The sequence below is a fragment of the Columba livia genome, chromosome 16 (genome assembly GCF_036013475.1).
Source record: "Columba livia isolate bColLiv1 breed racing homer chromosome 16, bColLiv1.pat.W.v2, whole genome shotgun sequence".
NCBI lineage: Eukaryota > Metazoa > Chordata > Aves > Columbiformes > Columbidae > Columba > Columba livia.
In genome coordinates this window covers 4,360,842-4,376,550 of record NC_088617.1, presented here as the reverse complement: position 1 = coordinate 4,376,550, position 15,709 = coordinate 4,360,842, and the positions used below count along the sequence as shown (strand labels likewise).

Sequence of the window (15,709 nt, the reverse complement as noted above, 5' to 3'; positions counted from 1 at the left end):
CTGGCTTTGGTTTGCCAGGTGCCCAACACCAATGTCTGAAAGCATCGAAGCCACTCTTGGTGATGGGGCATGATGGTCTCCAGCCCCACTCCCTCAGCAGCTGCTCTGGGTGCTGATAGATCTCAGCAACAGATGGATGGGGAAGAGAACTTCCACCCTCTGGAGAAGGAGATTTCCAGAGCTACAATCTAACTGCTTCCAACTTGCTTTGGACAGCAGCGCCTTGGGGCGCATCGTGGGGTCTGTAATGCCACGATGGCTGCCTGCAGGGGCTACCAGACCAGCAGATGCTCACTCTCTTCATCGAAGGGCACAGGGCGGCAATAGACCACCAGCTCCGAAAGCTCCAGGGCAATCTTCTTCCTCCTCTCCATCATCTTCCCTTCAGAGAGCTACCAAGAGGGAGAGAGAAAGGAGTCAGGTCCACCCAGGAGCAGTGGTGTTGGATAACACAGCTCACCAGCTGCAGTCAACGGCAGAGTGGGAACCACCAGCAGGTCTGCTGGGTCTGCATGGGGGTCACCACAGAAGCACCACGGAAAGGGCCTTTGGCAGGTCCTGCCTCCTGCTTGGAGCAGGAATGGCACCAGTACCAGCACAGGGCATAGAATCACTTCTATTGGAAGAGACCCTCAGGATGATCAGAGTCAAAGACGACTCTGCCTTTATAATCTCTTAACTTCTCTGCCAATCATTGCAGGCTGCCATCTCACCACCCCCCCACCAGTCTCCACCTCTCCTCAGCTCCTGGGAAATCCAGGACTTGGCAAGGAGATGTGTCTTGTGCCAAGGGCTCGCCAGACTCACCCGTGCATCAGCTGTCTGGGCTGCCTCCCGGATCTTCTTCACCCAGTCCAGCAAGTCCTCGTGTGTATCGGCTGCCACATCGAGGGACAAGCGCGACACCGAGGCCATGCTAATGGAGAAGACGAAGAGGCGGTTGTTCTTTCCCTCAGGGCGGATGGCTGCATGGGGACAGGGAGTAGAGGGTAAGGTCACACCGGGATGCTGAGCCAAGTCCTTCACACCGCAGACGGAGGAAGGGAGGGAAGAGACACTAAGGGAGCCTCATGGCTGCCCTGAGAAAAGCAGCTCCCATTTCTGGTCATTGGAGGCAACAGATGGAGCCCAGGAAGCGATAGGTGAGAACACTGAGTGTATCCTGAGGGAGCTAAGACGACTTATGGGGCCTTTGTATGCCCTCTTCCTCCCATTCCTGCATCTTCCTCACTGTGTACCCTGAAGTGCCCAGGTGGGAAGAGCCACCGGGAGCACAATGTCCTGTGGGGTGTGGGGAGCAGAGGGGCAGCAGAGAGCTGCAGACCAGACCCAGCTTGGCTAGTGACCAGGAGGCCCAGAGCCTGCAGCAGCCTGGAGGGGAGGCTGGACCACATGTATGCAAGGGAGGACAAATCCTTACAGAAAAGATATGCAAACATCATGCAACAGAGCTGTAACACCTCCCTCTCCTCCATCCATCCCTGGCACTCACCAATCTGGCAGGAGGGCACATCCAGGACACCACCAAGAAGGTCTCCCAGGGGGCTGTTCTCATCCAGCTGCTGCTGGGGATGAAGCACAGGCAGGATGGTGCTGGGCGGTGAGCACGCAGGGCTGCACACACGCTTTCCTCCCCACCAGCCCTCCCTGCCCCGCTCAGACACAAGCTCACCTCCTGCTCCGGCTCCAGGCTGCCGGGACTCGTAATCTCCTCTACGTAGTTGGAAGGGAACCACAGCTGCTTCTTGCCACCATAATCTCCTCTCCACCTGGAAGAGAGGGAAGGGGCAGTGTCAGCACCCACTGTGGCACCCCAGAGCATTCTGACTGGCGCCACGGGGGACAGGCAGCTCCCCCATCATCTGCTTTTAGGGTTTGTGAGGCTCTGCAGCTTGTGCGCAATCCCCAAACGGACCCAAGCCTAGAGGGGACACACCACTGTATGGATGGTGACCCCAAGGTTTGACTGTGTCCCCAAAGGCAAAAGGAGGCTCAGGATCAACTCACCAGCCGCCTTCCTGCTTCTCCACATTCTGGATGATGGCATTTTTGGTGAAGGTGAGCTCGTCCTCCCGCTGCGCCTTGTAGTCAAACAAGGCTTTGACTGCGCACTGCAATGAGGAGGGGTCCCATGAGGCTGGGCAGCGGATGGACACACAGACAACGAGCCATGGGATGAGAGGTCACCTCCCGCTACAGATGTGCTTGCTTGGAGGCTGTGAGGCACGTCATGTGCAGGCAGGATCCAACCTGCTGCCAGAGGCTGCCAGACATTAGTGACCTTTGCAGGACAAATCAAGGTCCCTATTTATGCCAACTCAGAGGTCACAAGTATGTCCCACACGGGCACTTTCCTTTGGGCCTGAGCTACTGATGGGTTTAGTTTGGAGAGTTCAGAACAAGAGGCAGCCCAGCCTGGGAACCTGCAGGCTCAGCCTAGAGCGTGTCTCCCTCCCTGCATGGTCTAGAAATGAGTGTGGAAAATAACACAGTTCCTGGAAAATAAAGAGACACTTGCTAAACCCTCAGGCCCTGCAGGTCATTTCATGCCAAGCAGTAAGAATGTACCTTGAAGGTAGGCATGGGGTTGGCTTCCACGTAGAACCCGGGATGACGTCCCTCGTAAAGGGCTCCGTAGTCCGGCTCCTGTGGAAGCAAAGGGCCTGTGGTGACAGGAGAACAGCTCCCCTGCCTTGGAGGAGGTAGGGAGAACACTCCAGGGAAAGCACATGACCAAAGATGATTCTGCAAACAGCAAACAGATGCCCAATCCCACACCCCCTGCTGACCTGTGTCAGAAGGACAGCAATAAATCTCACTCGAGCCAAAAAGTGTTTCAAACAGGACGGGAAGCCCCAAGAAATGTGGACTGTGAAGCACAGAGATGGGTCACACAACACCACTCCAAGGCACTAGCTCAAAATGGACCTGTCCATCACCCTTTGGCTTAGCTCTTCCAACAGCCCCACACTCACCGCTGTCCCGATCTTCTCCAGCGTCTCCTCGTTGATGGGGTACCTCAGCTTCATCTTGCGGTACAGTGGGTGCTTCTCATAGTAGCTGATCAAGTCCACCAGGCTCTCAAACTCAGAGTTGCCAAGCAGCACGGTCTGGCCCTCCTGCTGCACCCGGCAGTGTTTGATCTTCCCTTCCGCCCTGGCAGGTGGAAAGACAGAGAGAAGCCACTTGGCACCTGGCAAGAGAAGGTCTTTGCCAAAACAAAGACACCCAAGGAAAACGTTCACTTGGGCTGGCTGCAGAGCACAGCCATCTCCCATCAGGAGATGTGAGATAGGATAATTTTATAAGTATGAATTATTATAAATTATTAAATTTTATAAATTATTAAATCAAATCATTAAATTATTACAAATTATTAAGGTAACTTTTGAAGCAGGGTCCTACAGGCACTCAAGGGACTCTAAAGTTTATCCAGGGCCACCCAGGAGCAAGAAGAGCTCTGGGAGGGCTCACGTCAAGCTCCCAGCTCCTCTCCTGAGCTCTCATGCACCACAGGATCCCATCTCCTCCCATCTCCTCCCATCCCCTCCCATCCCGTCCCGTCCCATCCCATCCCATCCCATCCCATCCCATCCCATCCCATCCCATCCCATCCCATCCCATCCCCCATCTCCAGGGACGCACCTGAAGGAGATGGCGTAAGAGCTGGGCTCGCTCCTCTTGCGCACCAGGAAGGCTCCGTCACGTGGCACCCGCATCAGCATGTGCTCGGCTTGGGCCCGGGTGAGGTTGGCGTGGTACCACCTTTTGGGAAAAACACATCAAACATCTCTGCCGTGCCACACGGTTTCCCCTCGAGCCCACAAAAGGAGGGCAGGGAGCATAGAACATCACATATGTAATGCTACAACAGGGCTGTCTTCTCCTTTCTGCGTGGCAGGCAAGAACAGAGCCGTTTGCTGATGTGCAGCATGGGTGACGGCATCCCAACCAAACCTCCTTGCTTTGCACTGAGCTTCAAATCAAACCTCTTTTCTTTGCACTGAGCTTCCAAGACAATTGCCTCCATCAACAACAACACTGAGTCCCACAGGGAGCAAGGGGGGACCAGAGAGGAGAAGCAAAGACTGCAGAAAGACCTGGGAGGGGTTCCCATGGGGTCCCAGCTGCGCAGCGGACATGACCCACCCTCCCCAAACACGCACTCACTCTTTGCTCTCATGAGCATTGGTTTGTGGCACCGGCTCTGTCAGCCTCATCTCAAACTCGTTGCACCTCAGCGGTACCTCCTGGTAGTGGGTGATGAGGTCGTAGAGGCTGTCAAACACCAGGTTGTCTGTCAGGAAGAACTTGGGGCTGCCGGCATCCTGCCGCGAGTGGATCCGGCAGTGCTGCACCTTCCCGTTGCGCCTGCAGAAGAGGAACGGGGTAAACCAAGGTCATCCATGGAGACTGGCAGTGTTAGGTTAACAGTTGGACTCAGTGATCTTAAAGGTCTTTCCCAACCAAAATGATTCTATGATTCTATTCTGTGATTTTGCACCTGCCTCAGGCACAGCTCCAGCCTGGACATGGTATTCCTGCCCCACAGGACACCCATCACACATGGGTCCCAAAGGACTTGACCCTTCTGCATCATGACAGTAAGTTGACAAGATGTTGGGGCATAAAAACGGGGAGAAACCTGCTTGTGGATCACCAGGGAATGGGACCCCACCACTGAAAATGGTGTCAATATGGAGGCTACCCCAGGAGCACCAGCGAGCTGGCGCACGTGGACCTCACCAGAAGGAGAGGGTGTAGTCCCCAACGAAGGTCTCGCTCTCCCTGACGAGGAAGGAGCCATCGGGGGCCCCCGTCTCAATGCAGTACTCTGTCAGTAGCCGCTCTGCAATGTGCCGCCCATCGCGTCCTGCTCCCAGCTTCCCGTGAAACCACTTCTCCGTGGAGTGAAGCTCCGTGCTGTTGCTCACCTGGCAGGGGGAAAACCCAACACCCTTGGGTTACCGAGGGCAGGCTTGTGGTGCTGGAGTCTGTTCTGCTCAGGGGTCTTCCAACCAGGACTAAGGAGTTTGTGAAGCAGCTCCCACCCTTCCCACCACAGGATCTTGCCCTGAAGACAGCTGGCAGTGGAGATGCTGAGCCCCTTAGGCAGTCAAGGCTCTTCTCTAGGGGAACAACTCACAATGAAGCCCTCACCTCTTTTTGCTCTTCTTCATCCTCATTTCCTTGGTCACTGGTTGTCTCCCCAGAGTAATAGATCTTGCTGCTTGTCAGGACAAAGTAATGCGGGTTCCACTCCTGCAAGGAAACAAATTCTGGGCAAAGAGACCCCCTGGGGAAGCACCACACTCCTCACCACCCATCCATGGGTTCATCCTTTCCTGATCAGTGCAAGCAGGGAGGAGTGGTCAGGTTTGCAAAGGACAGTCACCAACAACACTGATTTCAATGGAGTCAACGGAGCTTCCAAGACATCCTCCAGATCCAAAGTATGGACTTATCAGTAGCAAAAAACCAGCATGTGGTAGGTCTTACACACACAGTGACTGCAGATCACACTGCAAACACCCCAGTATGTATTAAACAGAGACGACCACACAAAGAGCAAATCAATGCTTAAAGAAAACACTCTGCATGGATTCAACATGCCAGGTCTCAGAGATGAGGATATCAGAGAGGGTTATGCAGCTTTACCATTGCACTTCCCTATTTTCCAAAAACCTATTTCATTTGCATGTGACTTTGCTTGACAAATCCTTAGCAAAGCAAAGCAGCTGAAGAAGTGGACTGTGTATATATAAATGCACACACTAGAATGAAAGCTTGGTGCTTTAAAAAGCAGAATGTTCATTTAGGTGTGTGAAGTGTGTAGGCACTTGGTAGGAGGCGGGCAGGTCTAGAAATGCAGGTCATCCCTGGAACTTACTGCAGCAATGGATAACAGGCTCTACGGATTACACAAGAGCTGCAGTGCCTCAGCTCAGAGCTCCCTCTAGCTCAGCCTTTGCCTCTAGCAAGGGCCAAGAGGAGATGCCTAGGGAAAAGCACAGGAGCGAGCCAGCATAAAAACTCCCCCAGCCTTCAAAGACTCCTAAGAAACTGGATAAACCAATGGCCTCTTAGATCATTTGCACCACAGCCCTTCCTTTACCACCACACAGTGCCTTACGAAGTTACCACATCATTTATGGAGCCCACAGAGTGGGGACAGGGTGACAGCAGCAGAGAGAGACGTACGTGATTGATGGGGTCTTCCAAGTAGAGGATCCCGTTCTTGATGGAGTTGCTGATGTCATTCTCTGAATACATCACGGAGGTGGGTAACTCCTCGTAAGCGCTGCCCTCGGCCAGCTTCTTGTGCTGTGGGACAAGAGAACGGGTCAGGCACCTTGAGGGGAGCAGGCACCCAAAAAGCAGCATGGATTCCCTGGCAAACAACCCTAAAACTTCAGGTCTGTTGCAGTGGGTTCCTCCAGACTAAAAGAAGCAAGGTAAAAACCATGCCACAGAGGTCATCAAATGGCACTGAAGTCCCACCCTTTCTTGCTAGAGGTGATTCCTGCTGCAGAAATACCAGCATCCCCCAAGGTCTCAAGACAGGCAGCACTCAGCTGCTGAGCTTGTTTCCCAGCAGCTCCTCTGAAGCAAGAGAGTTCTTTGTCTCCAATTGTTTTTAGCATCAAGTCTCCACTTCCAACCCTGCTCTGCCAACCATCCCCTTCCAGAAGTGAGCAGCTGCCCTTGGTCCCACACCCTCACCCCATCTGCCCCCATTCTCCCCAGTTAGGAGTCTTGCTGGGGAAGCAAGTTCACCTTGATGAGAATCTTCCTCCTGAGCTGGTTTGGAGAGGGAAGGCCATCAGCAGAAATATCTACTGGTTTGGTCAAGAGCATGTCCCCAAAGACCTTCTTGAAATTCTGCGCCATGTTCCTCTGCTGAGCAATGCTGCAGTGGTCCTCAATGGAGAGAATGACGGGGAAACTGGGAGGAGGAAAAGAGCTGTCAGAACCAGCAACTTGTCTGGATGGAACCAACGCCTTCTGAGCTCTGTTTCAAAACCTGACCTCTGCGCCCTCAAAGAGCAGTTTGCATCAACAACATCTGTGCTGTCTTGAGCATTCAGTGTAACCATCCTAGAATGAGGTGTCCTCATGGCTGCTGGCAGTGCACAGCATGGAGGAGGACTGGAAAACTCCTGGGGTTTACCCAAAACCCTCCCTACCACAACATTTTCTGGGAGAAACCCCTCTTTGGCTGGGAGACACAAGGACATGCTTTTTTCCCACCAAATCCCATGTGTATGGTCTTGTGCTGGAGCTCTGGATAAAGGTGGGATTCACTTTTCTACAGTCTTGGCTCTACCCTCTCTTTGCCTTCCTGTCAGCTCTGCCAGCTGAGGTCCAGGGCCCGGCTGTACTCACTCAGAGGTGACAAAGGCATGCTCCTTGATGGTGACCAAGACATCAGAGAACTTGATCTTGGTGGTTAAGGTGTGTCCATGGTAGATGACCGGCATGCCATCGGGACCATCCCAGCAATCCACTGAAAGAGACCCATGGGGGAAACTGAGCCCAAAGGCTGGAATATAGACAGGACATGGCCACGAGATGGACAGAACTAAGTGCTGCTGGGAACTGTGCTGGATGGTAATAAAGAAGCGAGGTGATAGTCCGCATCTCTCTGGGGGACCAAAAGCTCAGGCACGTACCACCCAGTCCCACAAAGCAAACAATCTCAGCCCTTTCAGCACATCACAGTGACAACGCTGCCACTGGCACATTGACCTCCAGCCCTGCCTTCCATGCCAAGCCTTCCCTCACCACCGCAAGCTATCACAGCGGACACAGAAGTGCTGGCTCCGGGTACTCACGTTCGATGCAGCGGCATCCCATGCGCAAGCAGCGGGCGTACGCCTCCAGCGAGGACTCGCTTGAGAACTGATCCCCCGTCAGGTATCTAGCACAGGAGAGAAGACATCAGCAAAGCAACATGCTCATCGTGGGCAGAGATGTCTGCTGGGGCATCGCAGATCTGCCTCTGCGATGTAAGGAACGATGAGAATGACTTTTCTCCAGATGTGCCACGTCTCCCAGGGCAGGGGTTCAGCTCTGCCCCTGCTGCAGGGGGCTGCAAGCACCACTCGGAGGTCCAGCCGTGCTGGTGGCTCTTGAGATAAGCCTCAAAGAGCCATTTCAGAGTTGGTGTCCACCCTGCACCCACCAGAAGCAGACCAAGAGCAGGGTCAGACCAGCTCTCACAGGTAGACAAGAGCTCGCTGTTACCCTCCAGGCTCTTGGTCTTTTAAATTTGAGTTAATGTGATGCCACTGCATCCCATGAACAGGGAGCACAGAGCCTGTCTGCAAAGAATGCAGGTCCTGCAATATTCTTCTAGCAGCAGAGAAGGCAAACAGCCAATTTCAGCCTGCCAGGTTTTTATCACATCTGTCCTGCATGGAAGATGAGGTTGCTAATGGTAAGAAATGGCCAGAGTGACAGTGTGAGACCCGAAAACAGAGTTTGTGCAGATGTGTCTACTGGCAACGCCTGAGCAAAACCCTGATGGTTAAATGATGGAGGGAGGACTGGGGCATCAAGAAAATGGTTTCTGATGTGCTGACTTCATCACTGGGATCAGGCAAAATCAGGAGAGTCCCACCCTGGCACAGGGAAACAGGTCGCTGGGCTGGGTGGAGAGAGGAGCCGCCCCCTCGTCCTTACGTGTTGTGTGAGGAGGAGATCCAGTAATGGGAGAGGGGGTTGTTCATGTTCTCCAGACACACTGTGTCCAGCTGCGAGTTCCAGATACTATTCTCTTTGGAAAACAGGAAGGTGAGAAACTGCTCAGGAAGAAACAGAAGCGTGTTAATGTTGCGGAGGAGCCAGTTTAGCTTCACACACATCTCACCCTCTGTGCCAGCAGCTACAGAGCAGGTTGTCATTTTCTAAGCTCAGCACAGGCTGACCAGAGGCAACCAAGGCAGCACACACGCTACTGACCCAGAGTGCTCGAGTAACCACAGCATCAGTAAAGGGTGAGTGTCAGAAGGATGGAGCCAGGCTCTTCTCAGTGACAACCAATGACAGGACAAGGGGCAATGGGTTCAAACTGGAACACAGGAGGTTCCACTTAAATTGGAGAAGAAATTTCTTCATGGTGAGGGTGGCAGAGCCTGGCCCAGGCTGCCCAGGGGGGTGTGGAGTCTCCTTCTCTGTAGACATTCAAACCCACCTGGACACCTTCCTGTGTAACCTCATCTGGGTGTGCCTGCTCCTGCGGGGGGGTTGCACTGGATGAGCTTTCGAGGTCCCTTCCAAGCCCTGACATTCTGGGATTCTGTGATCAGGCATTGCCACCTATCCCCTGAGCTGTGTGAAATGTCTGTCTGCCCACCTGGAGACAAATTAATTGCTCTGCATTTTATTTTGCAGTACATGCAGCCAGCAACAGCTCACTTAAGGCCATGTGGGTCAAGGGACCTTTGCGCTGGTCCAGAGTGCCAGTGACACAGTCATCTCCAGCTGGTTTTATTCATTTGTTTCCAGCTCTTCTTGCTTTTTAAAGACCCCTACATGCCCCAAATGCAGCCCCTTTCCTCCTCCAATGACCTGCCTGATGAGCACTCCCAGCTGCACACATGGAGAGCAAGAAGAGGGCCCAGAAGTCACTCACTTCGCCAACCAGCTCTTGTGTAATACAGTGACCCACCAGGTCTATCTCGCACAGCAAGGCAGCTCACAGGAGCTGTGATCCTTCAAAACCACCACCCCGCAGTGCAGACAGGGACAGCAGAGCTGTCACACACAGCACATGAGACACGGGGACACCACACCCCACTCCATACACTCCCTATATTCTAGCATTCAAGGCGTCTTACTTCGTCCAAGGAGAAATAAGGCTCATCAATCTCCCTCAAAGGGTCCCTCAGAAAGTTGAACATGAATTCCTGTACCTGAAGGGTATCTGTAGCCCAGAGCTCCTGCAAACCACAAGAGAGACATAAAAAAGAAAGCATCTCAGAAAGCGTTATTCAAAACCACGTGCGGCTCATCCAACTAGACGCTTTAACTATTAAAGAGGCAGTTTTTAAATGCAAGACCATCTCTGCCAGGTATTCAACTGTCAGCACAAATGCCGGATAGGATGCAACGGCAGAAATCTGCCCTGTTTCTAAGTGGCCTTCATTTTCTCAGTGCCACGCATTTTTCTCTCCAATAGCTTCTTTGCACACATCTGCCATCCCTCCTCCTTTGGCACCAGAAGCCAACTCGGTTTCCTTTTGCTTCTTCTCTCCCTTGGTGTCTCACATGAGGCCATCAAACGGCTCCTCCATCTCTCCGCTGGTTAACCCTCCGCTTGCTGCAGACCACGGGCAGGGAGGCAGCAGTGGGAGATGGGGGGGACGGTGCAAAGCCAGAGGCCCCACGCTCTCATGGCTGTGTTTTCACCAGCCACCCCTGTCCTCCTGGAGAGGACCAGTAACGAGACAGGAGCCCAGCAGGAGTCAAAATAAAGGGTCTGTTCAGCCTGCAAATGCACTGCTTGCATCTGCGTGTGTGTCCGACCATGCATGCTGTGCTTGCTGAACGACCTAAAATCACTTTTAAATGGAAAGGTCAGCAGTCGAATCAATCAGCTGCTCCTCAGGAGCTGAGACCTCCCAAGCAGACGGGATGGACCATGACTACCCAAAAGGAGGTTGTAGCGAGGGGTGATCAGTCTCTTCTTCCACATAACAAGACATAGGACAAGAAGAAATGGCCTCAAGTTGCTCCAGGGGAGGTTTAGATTGGATATTAGGAAAAACTTCTTCCCAGAAAGGGTTGTCAGGCATTGGAACAGGCTGCCCAGGGAAGTGGTGGAGTCACCATCCCTGAAGGGGTTTAAAAGATGGGTAGATGAGATTCTTAGGGACATTGTTTAGTAGCAGTGTTGGGTTAACAGTTGGACTCAATGATTTTAGAAGTCTTTTCCAACCAAAATAATGCTATGACTCTATGACACTTGGGCTGCTGCAATCCTCCACAACCAGCCAAGGTCACAGGGAGGGGGTAAATCTCCACTGAGCAGTTCCTCCCCCCTGGCACCTCCACTCCTCTCAGATCTTCTGCTCCTGGTCCCTTTTTTGGCCAGGGTGGCCAGACAAGGCGAGGTTTACCCTCACCGGCACTTTCCCTGCATCACCTCCTGCTCCAGGAAAGGTGAGCTCAGGTTGTGGCCGTGCCAGGCAGAACACCACACCACCAAATCACCCCAGCTCCACGGCAAGGAGACCCCCTGGAATACCAGATCCATACCAATACCGCTGCCTACCCCGTCCTCCCTCCCCTGGGCCAGCATTGACCTTACCCTCTGGTACTCCAGCAAGAACTTCTGCAACTCCAGCAGCGACACCCTGAAGTGCTCAGACCTTTCTCCACACCTGGAAAGAGAAGGGAGAGAGAGAAGCTTTGGTCACTTATGCAGCACATCATGACCAACTGTTACCGGCATCATGTGAGATGCCATCTGCAAGCACCACAGCATGTGCAAGCGAGATGTGCCCCGTGCAAGCAGAGAGAGCTGGGGAGGGCACGACAGCAAACAAACAGCAGCTGAGATTATACGCCCACACCTGAGAGCCAGGGGCTGCTCCAGGAGCAGTCCAGGATTCTCACTGCCATGGACACAACAATGTGAAATTCTGGTGGAGGGCAGCAAAAATCATCAGAGGGACTGATTTGTAAAAAGAAAATTAGAGAGTCTGGCTTGTACAAGAGTGAAAGGAGCTAAATAGGTGCAGGGCAGTCAAGGGGTGACTGTAGACAGACAGAGCTACAGGTATCCAGAGGACATGGACTCCTGAAGGCAGGGCAGGGAATAAAGGAGGGATCCATTTGTAGCCTATTAACTCAAAAGACTTGTCCATGGATGCAATGGAGAACCAAGGGCCATGCTGGGGACTAACATTAACAAAAAAAGGACTGGGTAGTGCTGGCTGCCCTGGGCTGAGGGATGAACCAGATGGTCAGCTGAGGTCCCTGCCAACACTCTTTTCTCCTGTCTGGGAGGACGAGCCCCTTACTGACCCGAGCTGGAGTGTCTACAGCAGAGATGCTTATTTAGAGTGCAAAAATGCAAGCAGTGGAGTGGCGAGAGGTGTACAGCGTTCCTCCTCCCCAACATACTGCTGCAGGCGCCAAAGCCTGTTACAGAGTAAAAGAAAACAGCCCTTTCCCCAGAAAATACAGAGAATCATCCACCTTTCTAGGAACGGGACATCCATCTGCAAAAGAAGAAGCATAAGCATCAGGTTTGCACTCAATCTCAACAACATATGTGAAAGCACAAATTGATCGAGAATGTAATGGGGTTGGCAAACCAGCGCTGTGCAGCTCGGCTTTCCTTACAGCCACAACTCACCCCCGCCTCCCCCATCCCCAGTAGCAATAACTTCTTTACTCTCTGCCTTCCCCGGCCCTGAGGTAGGAGACAAGAGCTATTAGCTGAGGACAGCAGGGTTAAAAAGACAATTAAGAGGGAATGCCCAGTAATAAATACAGTCTCTCCCCCTGCTTCCCGGCCCTGGAGAATTCAGCTCTTACCATTTTCTGGGCACTGAACATCAGGCTGCGGTAGAGCTGTGCAAACTGCCCGTACGTGATATCCCCATTCCTCTGCTCCACATCCTGTGACACAAAAAAACCCAGAGGTTTTATAGGGGCCACAGGGAACTCTGCATGGCCTGGGAAGTATCTGCTCCCACCAGGATTCCCAGGGGAAAAGGAGGAAGAGGCCAAAGCCTAGCCAGACTTTGCCTCCCACCTCTGCACGTCTGTGCCAGGACCAGCAGGACCCTGTGCTACCCAGGACACCAGCACATCCTAAACCGAGTTACACAATTCTCCAAGCTCACCTGCATAAAGGTATCACGTCACCTACTTGAATAGTTACAAAAGGATCATTTTAGTTTTTCATTTGCACAGAGTAGATATCTGAAGTGTCTGGAAACTGCAAGACCCAAAGCCTGTGTTCTCCTTTGGATATGCCACTCTTTGGCCTCGGAGTTCGGTGCTGGTGGAAATGGCTGGTCATCACAAGACGACCCTCCTGAGCAAGGCCACAATCGTTGATTTTGCAGATCTGTATTCCCTGCTTGTCAGATATGCACAAAACTACTCATCTGCAAGTGGGGCAGGAGCTGGATCCTTCAGAAGGCTGGTGGGACCAGCAGGACCTTTCTTAGGAAAACTGAAGCTTTTGTGAATCTTTAACAACCACACCAGCCAAACACTAAGATCCTTCAAAGCTGTAACCTTGCCATGCAACTCAGTGGCCACAGAAGAGCTGTGGGTGACACCTCATCCCCTTTGTTCCTGAGTCTGCAGGGATGCTGGCAGTGGGATACAGGACTCAGGATGCAGAACTTGGGATGCAGGACCTGGCATGTGGCCTCGCTGCTCCTCCTCCTACACTCTACCCCACCAGGGCAAAGCTCTCAATCAAAGCCAGGAGCCATGTGGGGAGCGGGGGAGGCAAGGTGGGGCGAAGAGAGGGCGCTGGCCACAAACGGGCCAGGGTGTGGCAGCCAGTGGGAGCTGGCACCTCTTCAGTCGCCACCGTGGGTGGGGGCCCTCCCAGGAAAGGCTGGGAGCCTCTGCAATATGCAAACACACTGTGGGAGTTCAACAGCACTGGGTTTTGCTCAAAGACAGGTAACAGGGTCCCCAGCGCTAAAGAGGAAAGAGGTCACACACTCACCGTGAGTCTCTCCCGCAGGAACCTCATGTTGGGGACCCGGTAGTTGACCTGAGACAGCATGTTCTTCAGATCCTTGGTGGAGATCCTGGCTCAGAAAGAGGAGAAACATGTTCAGGAGCTCTGGGATGGAAGGGCCTCCCCCTAGGGCTGGGACGCCACGTGCACTGAGCGGCCATGCCCAAAGGGACATCAGCTGTGACACACAAGAACAGATGCTCATCCCTTTAGGAACAACGGAGTTGGGACCAAAGGTGCAAGAGAACGTTTTTTCCACTCTGATGAACACTGTATATACTGCACATGGGGAGCAGAGAGAGGCACTTGTATCCCAGCGGGACCTGTACACACCATTCCTGCAAGCTCCAAATGCTGCAAGGCCAGTCCAGCACCCTCAGCCCACCTGAGCCAACGTTGCAACAGCCATACAGTGCTCCTGCTTTACGGGAATGGTCGAAGAGAAGCATTTTTCAAGTATCTGTGCCCCTACATGGATGCTGTGTGACCAAATCCCTCCAAAGCCCACTCCTTGGCCTGCTGAGGGAGCTGCAGGATGGCAAGCTTTGCGAGTGGTTTGGACCCAGCTAATTTCATCCTAAAGAGAGGAAAAAAGCTATTTCCAGTGTCTAGCCACAGGCACAGCACTGCCACGTTGTGCCCAGCTGTGCTCCCCAGCCATAGCCACACAAACCGCTGGCAGGGGATGGCCAGCATGGCTGCCCCCCTGATCCCCTTGCACCAAACATGCTGGTTCTCAGACTGGGGAGGGCTGAGGTGCCAACCCCGAGTGAGACCCTGCACCTGAGCAGGCAGGGACAGGCAGTACAGAGTCCTGAGACACCCGCGTCTGCTCCGGCATTGATCCCCATGGAGCAACAGCCCTGCAGCGAGGAAAAATGTGGATGTCCCCCATCTGTGGGATTTAAGAAGCCAGAGGTCTGCATGCAATCATTTTCTGGCAGCTCCTGCCTTAGAAGCAAGTCCTCTGAGCCCGCCTCAGCAATCACATGCTGCTTTTGCCCCCTGCCAAGCAAGTGGGAGCCCAGGACCCTGCAGGATGCTCCTCCATCCTGCAAAGCGTAGGATAGGTCTGACCCTGGGGATGCTCACAGCTATGGGGTGCAGATATAGACATGCCGGGGAAGATGGTCTGTGCAGAGGTCACGCTGTCATCTGCAGCAACATGCGATGAGTGAACCGTGTCTCTTTTATGCTTTCCCCTGGAAACAGGGGGATCTCAAATGACAGGGAAAGGAGGAGGGATGGAGGGAGTCCCAAGGAGAGAGAGAAAGTGGCTGGTGTCAGGCGCTGCGAGACAGGGGCTGCTGTGGCCGGCAGGACACAGGGAGCCCTTGTTTCTGGGCTCAGAGCTGCCCGGGGCCGGGACGCACGCACGGCCAGAGCAGGACCTGGCCTGGCTCCCGCTTCGTGCCCACGGACCGTGCAGGCAGCGTCCAGCCTCTCGCTGGCAGGAAAAAATAGGAAAAAAAAAAAAGCTAGCAAATGGCACCAGCCTCCCCTTCCGTCCCGGCATGAGCCACAGAGCCAGCAACCCGCTCTCAGCATGAGCGGCAGCTCTGGGGGCTCCCCCCTGCACCTCCACCTCCCCCAGCAGAACTTACCCTTAGGGCTCAGGGTGAGTGTTTTGGGGAGGGAAACCTGCCCTTCCCCTCCTCAAACACAAACAACACCTGGGGCAGGGGAGTCCCAGCTACAGAGAAACAGGGTGATGTGGTGGGGCCAGGAACACCACAGTGGCTCACGAGAGTTGCTCTCACGTGTCAAGGACCACAGCATGCAGCAGCTCTCGTGGGACCCCCGATGGGATGCCCAGAGCCCCCAGGGCCACCCAGCAGCGATCCCCCCTCACCATGAGGCTGTGACCATGGGGGACCTCCTGGAGGAAGGGCTGGAGGGGCTGAGCAGCAGGACCAGGGGCTGGGATGGGGCTGGGGCATCTGGTGATGCTGGACTGGTCCACAGGGACGTGTTGGACTGTGGCACAGC

At 53.8% G+C, this 15,709-nt stretch overlaps 1 protein-coding gene across 6 annotated transcripts in view; it reads right to left on the bottom strand.

Moving 5' to 3' along the window:
* PLCG1 (phospholipase C gamma 1) overlaps positions 1-15,709 on the bottom strand; it is a 45,139-nt gene that overhangs the window by 5,434 nt on the left and 23,996 nt on the right. For 4 of the 6 annotated variants that reach the window (XR_010466547.1, XR_010466546.1, XM_065031899.1 and 1 more), the window contains exons 5-25: positions 13,706-13,790; positions 12,550-12,633; positions 12,208-12,230; positions 11,315-11,387; positions 9,843-9,944; positions 8,686-8,804; positions 7,836-7,921; positions 7,387-7,507; positions 6,778-6,946; positions 6,202-6,324; positions 5,161-5,262; positions 4,747-4,934; positions 4,171-4,371; positions 3,646-3,765; positions 2,976-3,156; positions 2,569-2,646; positions 2,008-2,111; positions 1,673-1,769; positions 1,493-1,565; positions 808-965; positions 296-392 (exon numbers count right to left, since the gene is read on the bottom strand). Coding sequence is in view for 4 of the 6 variants with exons in the window: in XM_065031899.1 (XP_064887971.1) it covers positions 296-392; positions 808-965; positions 1,493-1,565; positions 1,673-1,769; positions 2,008-2,111; positions 2,569-2,646; positions 2,976-3,156; positions 3,646-3,765; positions 4,171-4,371; positions 4,747-4,934; positions 5,161-5,262; positions 6,202-6,324; positions 6,778-6,946; positions 7,387-7,507; positions 7,836-7,921; positions 8,686-8,804; positions 9,843-9,944; positions 11,315-11,387; positions 12,208-12,230; positions 12,550-12,633; positions 13,706-13,790 (2,384 nt within the window). In the remaining 2 variants the exon portion in view is untranslated. The remainder of the gene's footprint in view (positions 1-295; positions 393-807; positions 966-1,492; positions 1,566-1,672; positions 1,770-2,007; positions 2,112-2,568; positions 2,647-2,975; positions 3,157-3,645; positions 3,766-4,170; positions 4,372-4,746; positions 4,935-5,160; positions 5,263-6,201; positions 6,325-6,777; positions 6,947-7,386; positions 7,508-7,835; positions 7,922-8,685; positions 8,805-9,842; positions 9,945-11,314; positions 11,388-12,207; positions 12,231-12,549; positions 12,634-13,705; positions 13,791-15,709) is intronic. The other 2 variants (XM_065031900.1, XM_065031902.1) reach the window with 1 other exon arrangement.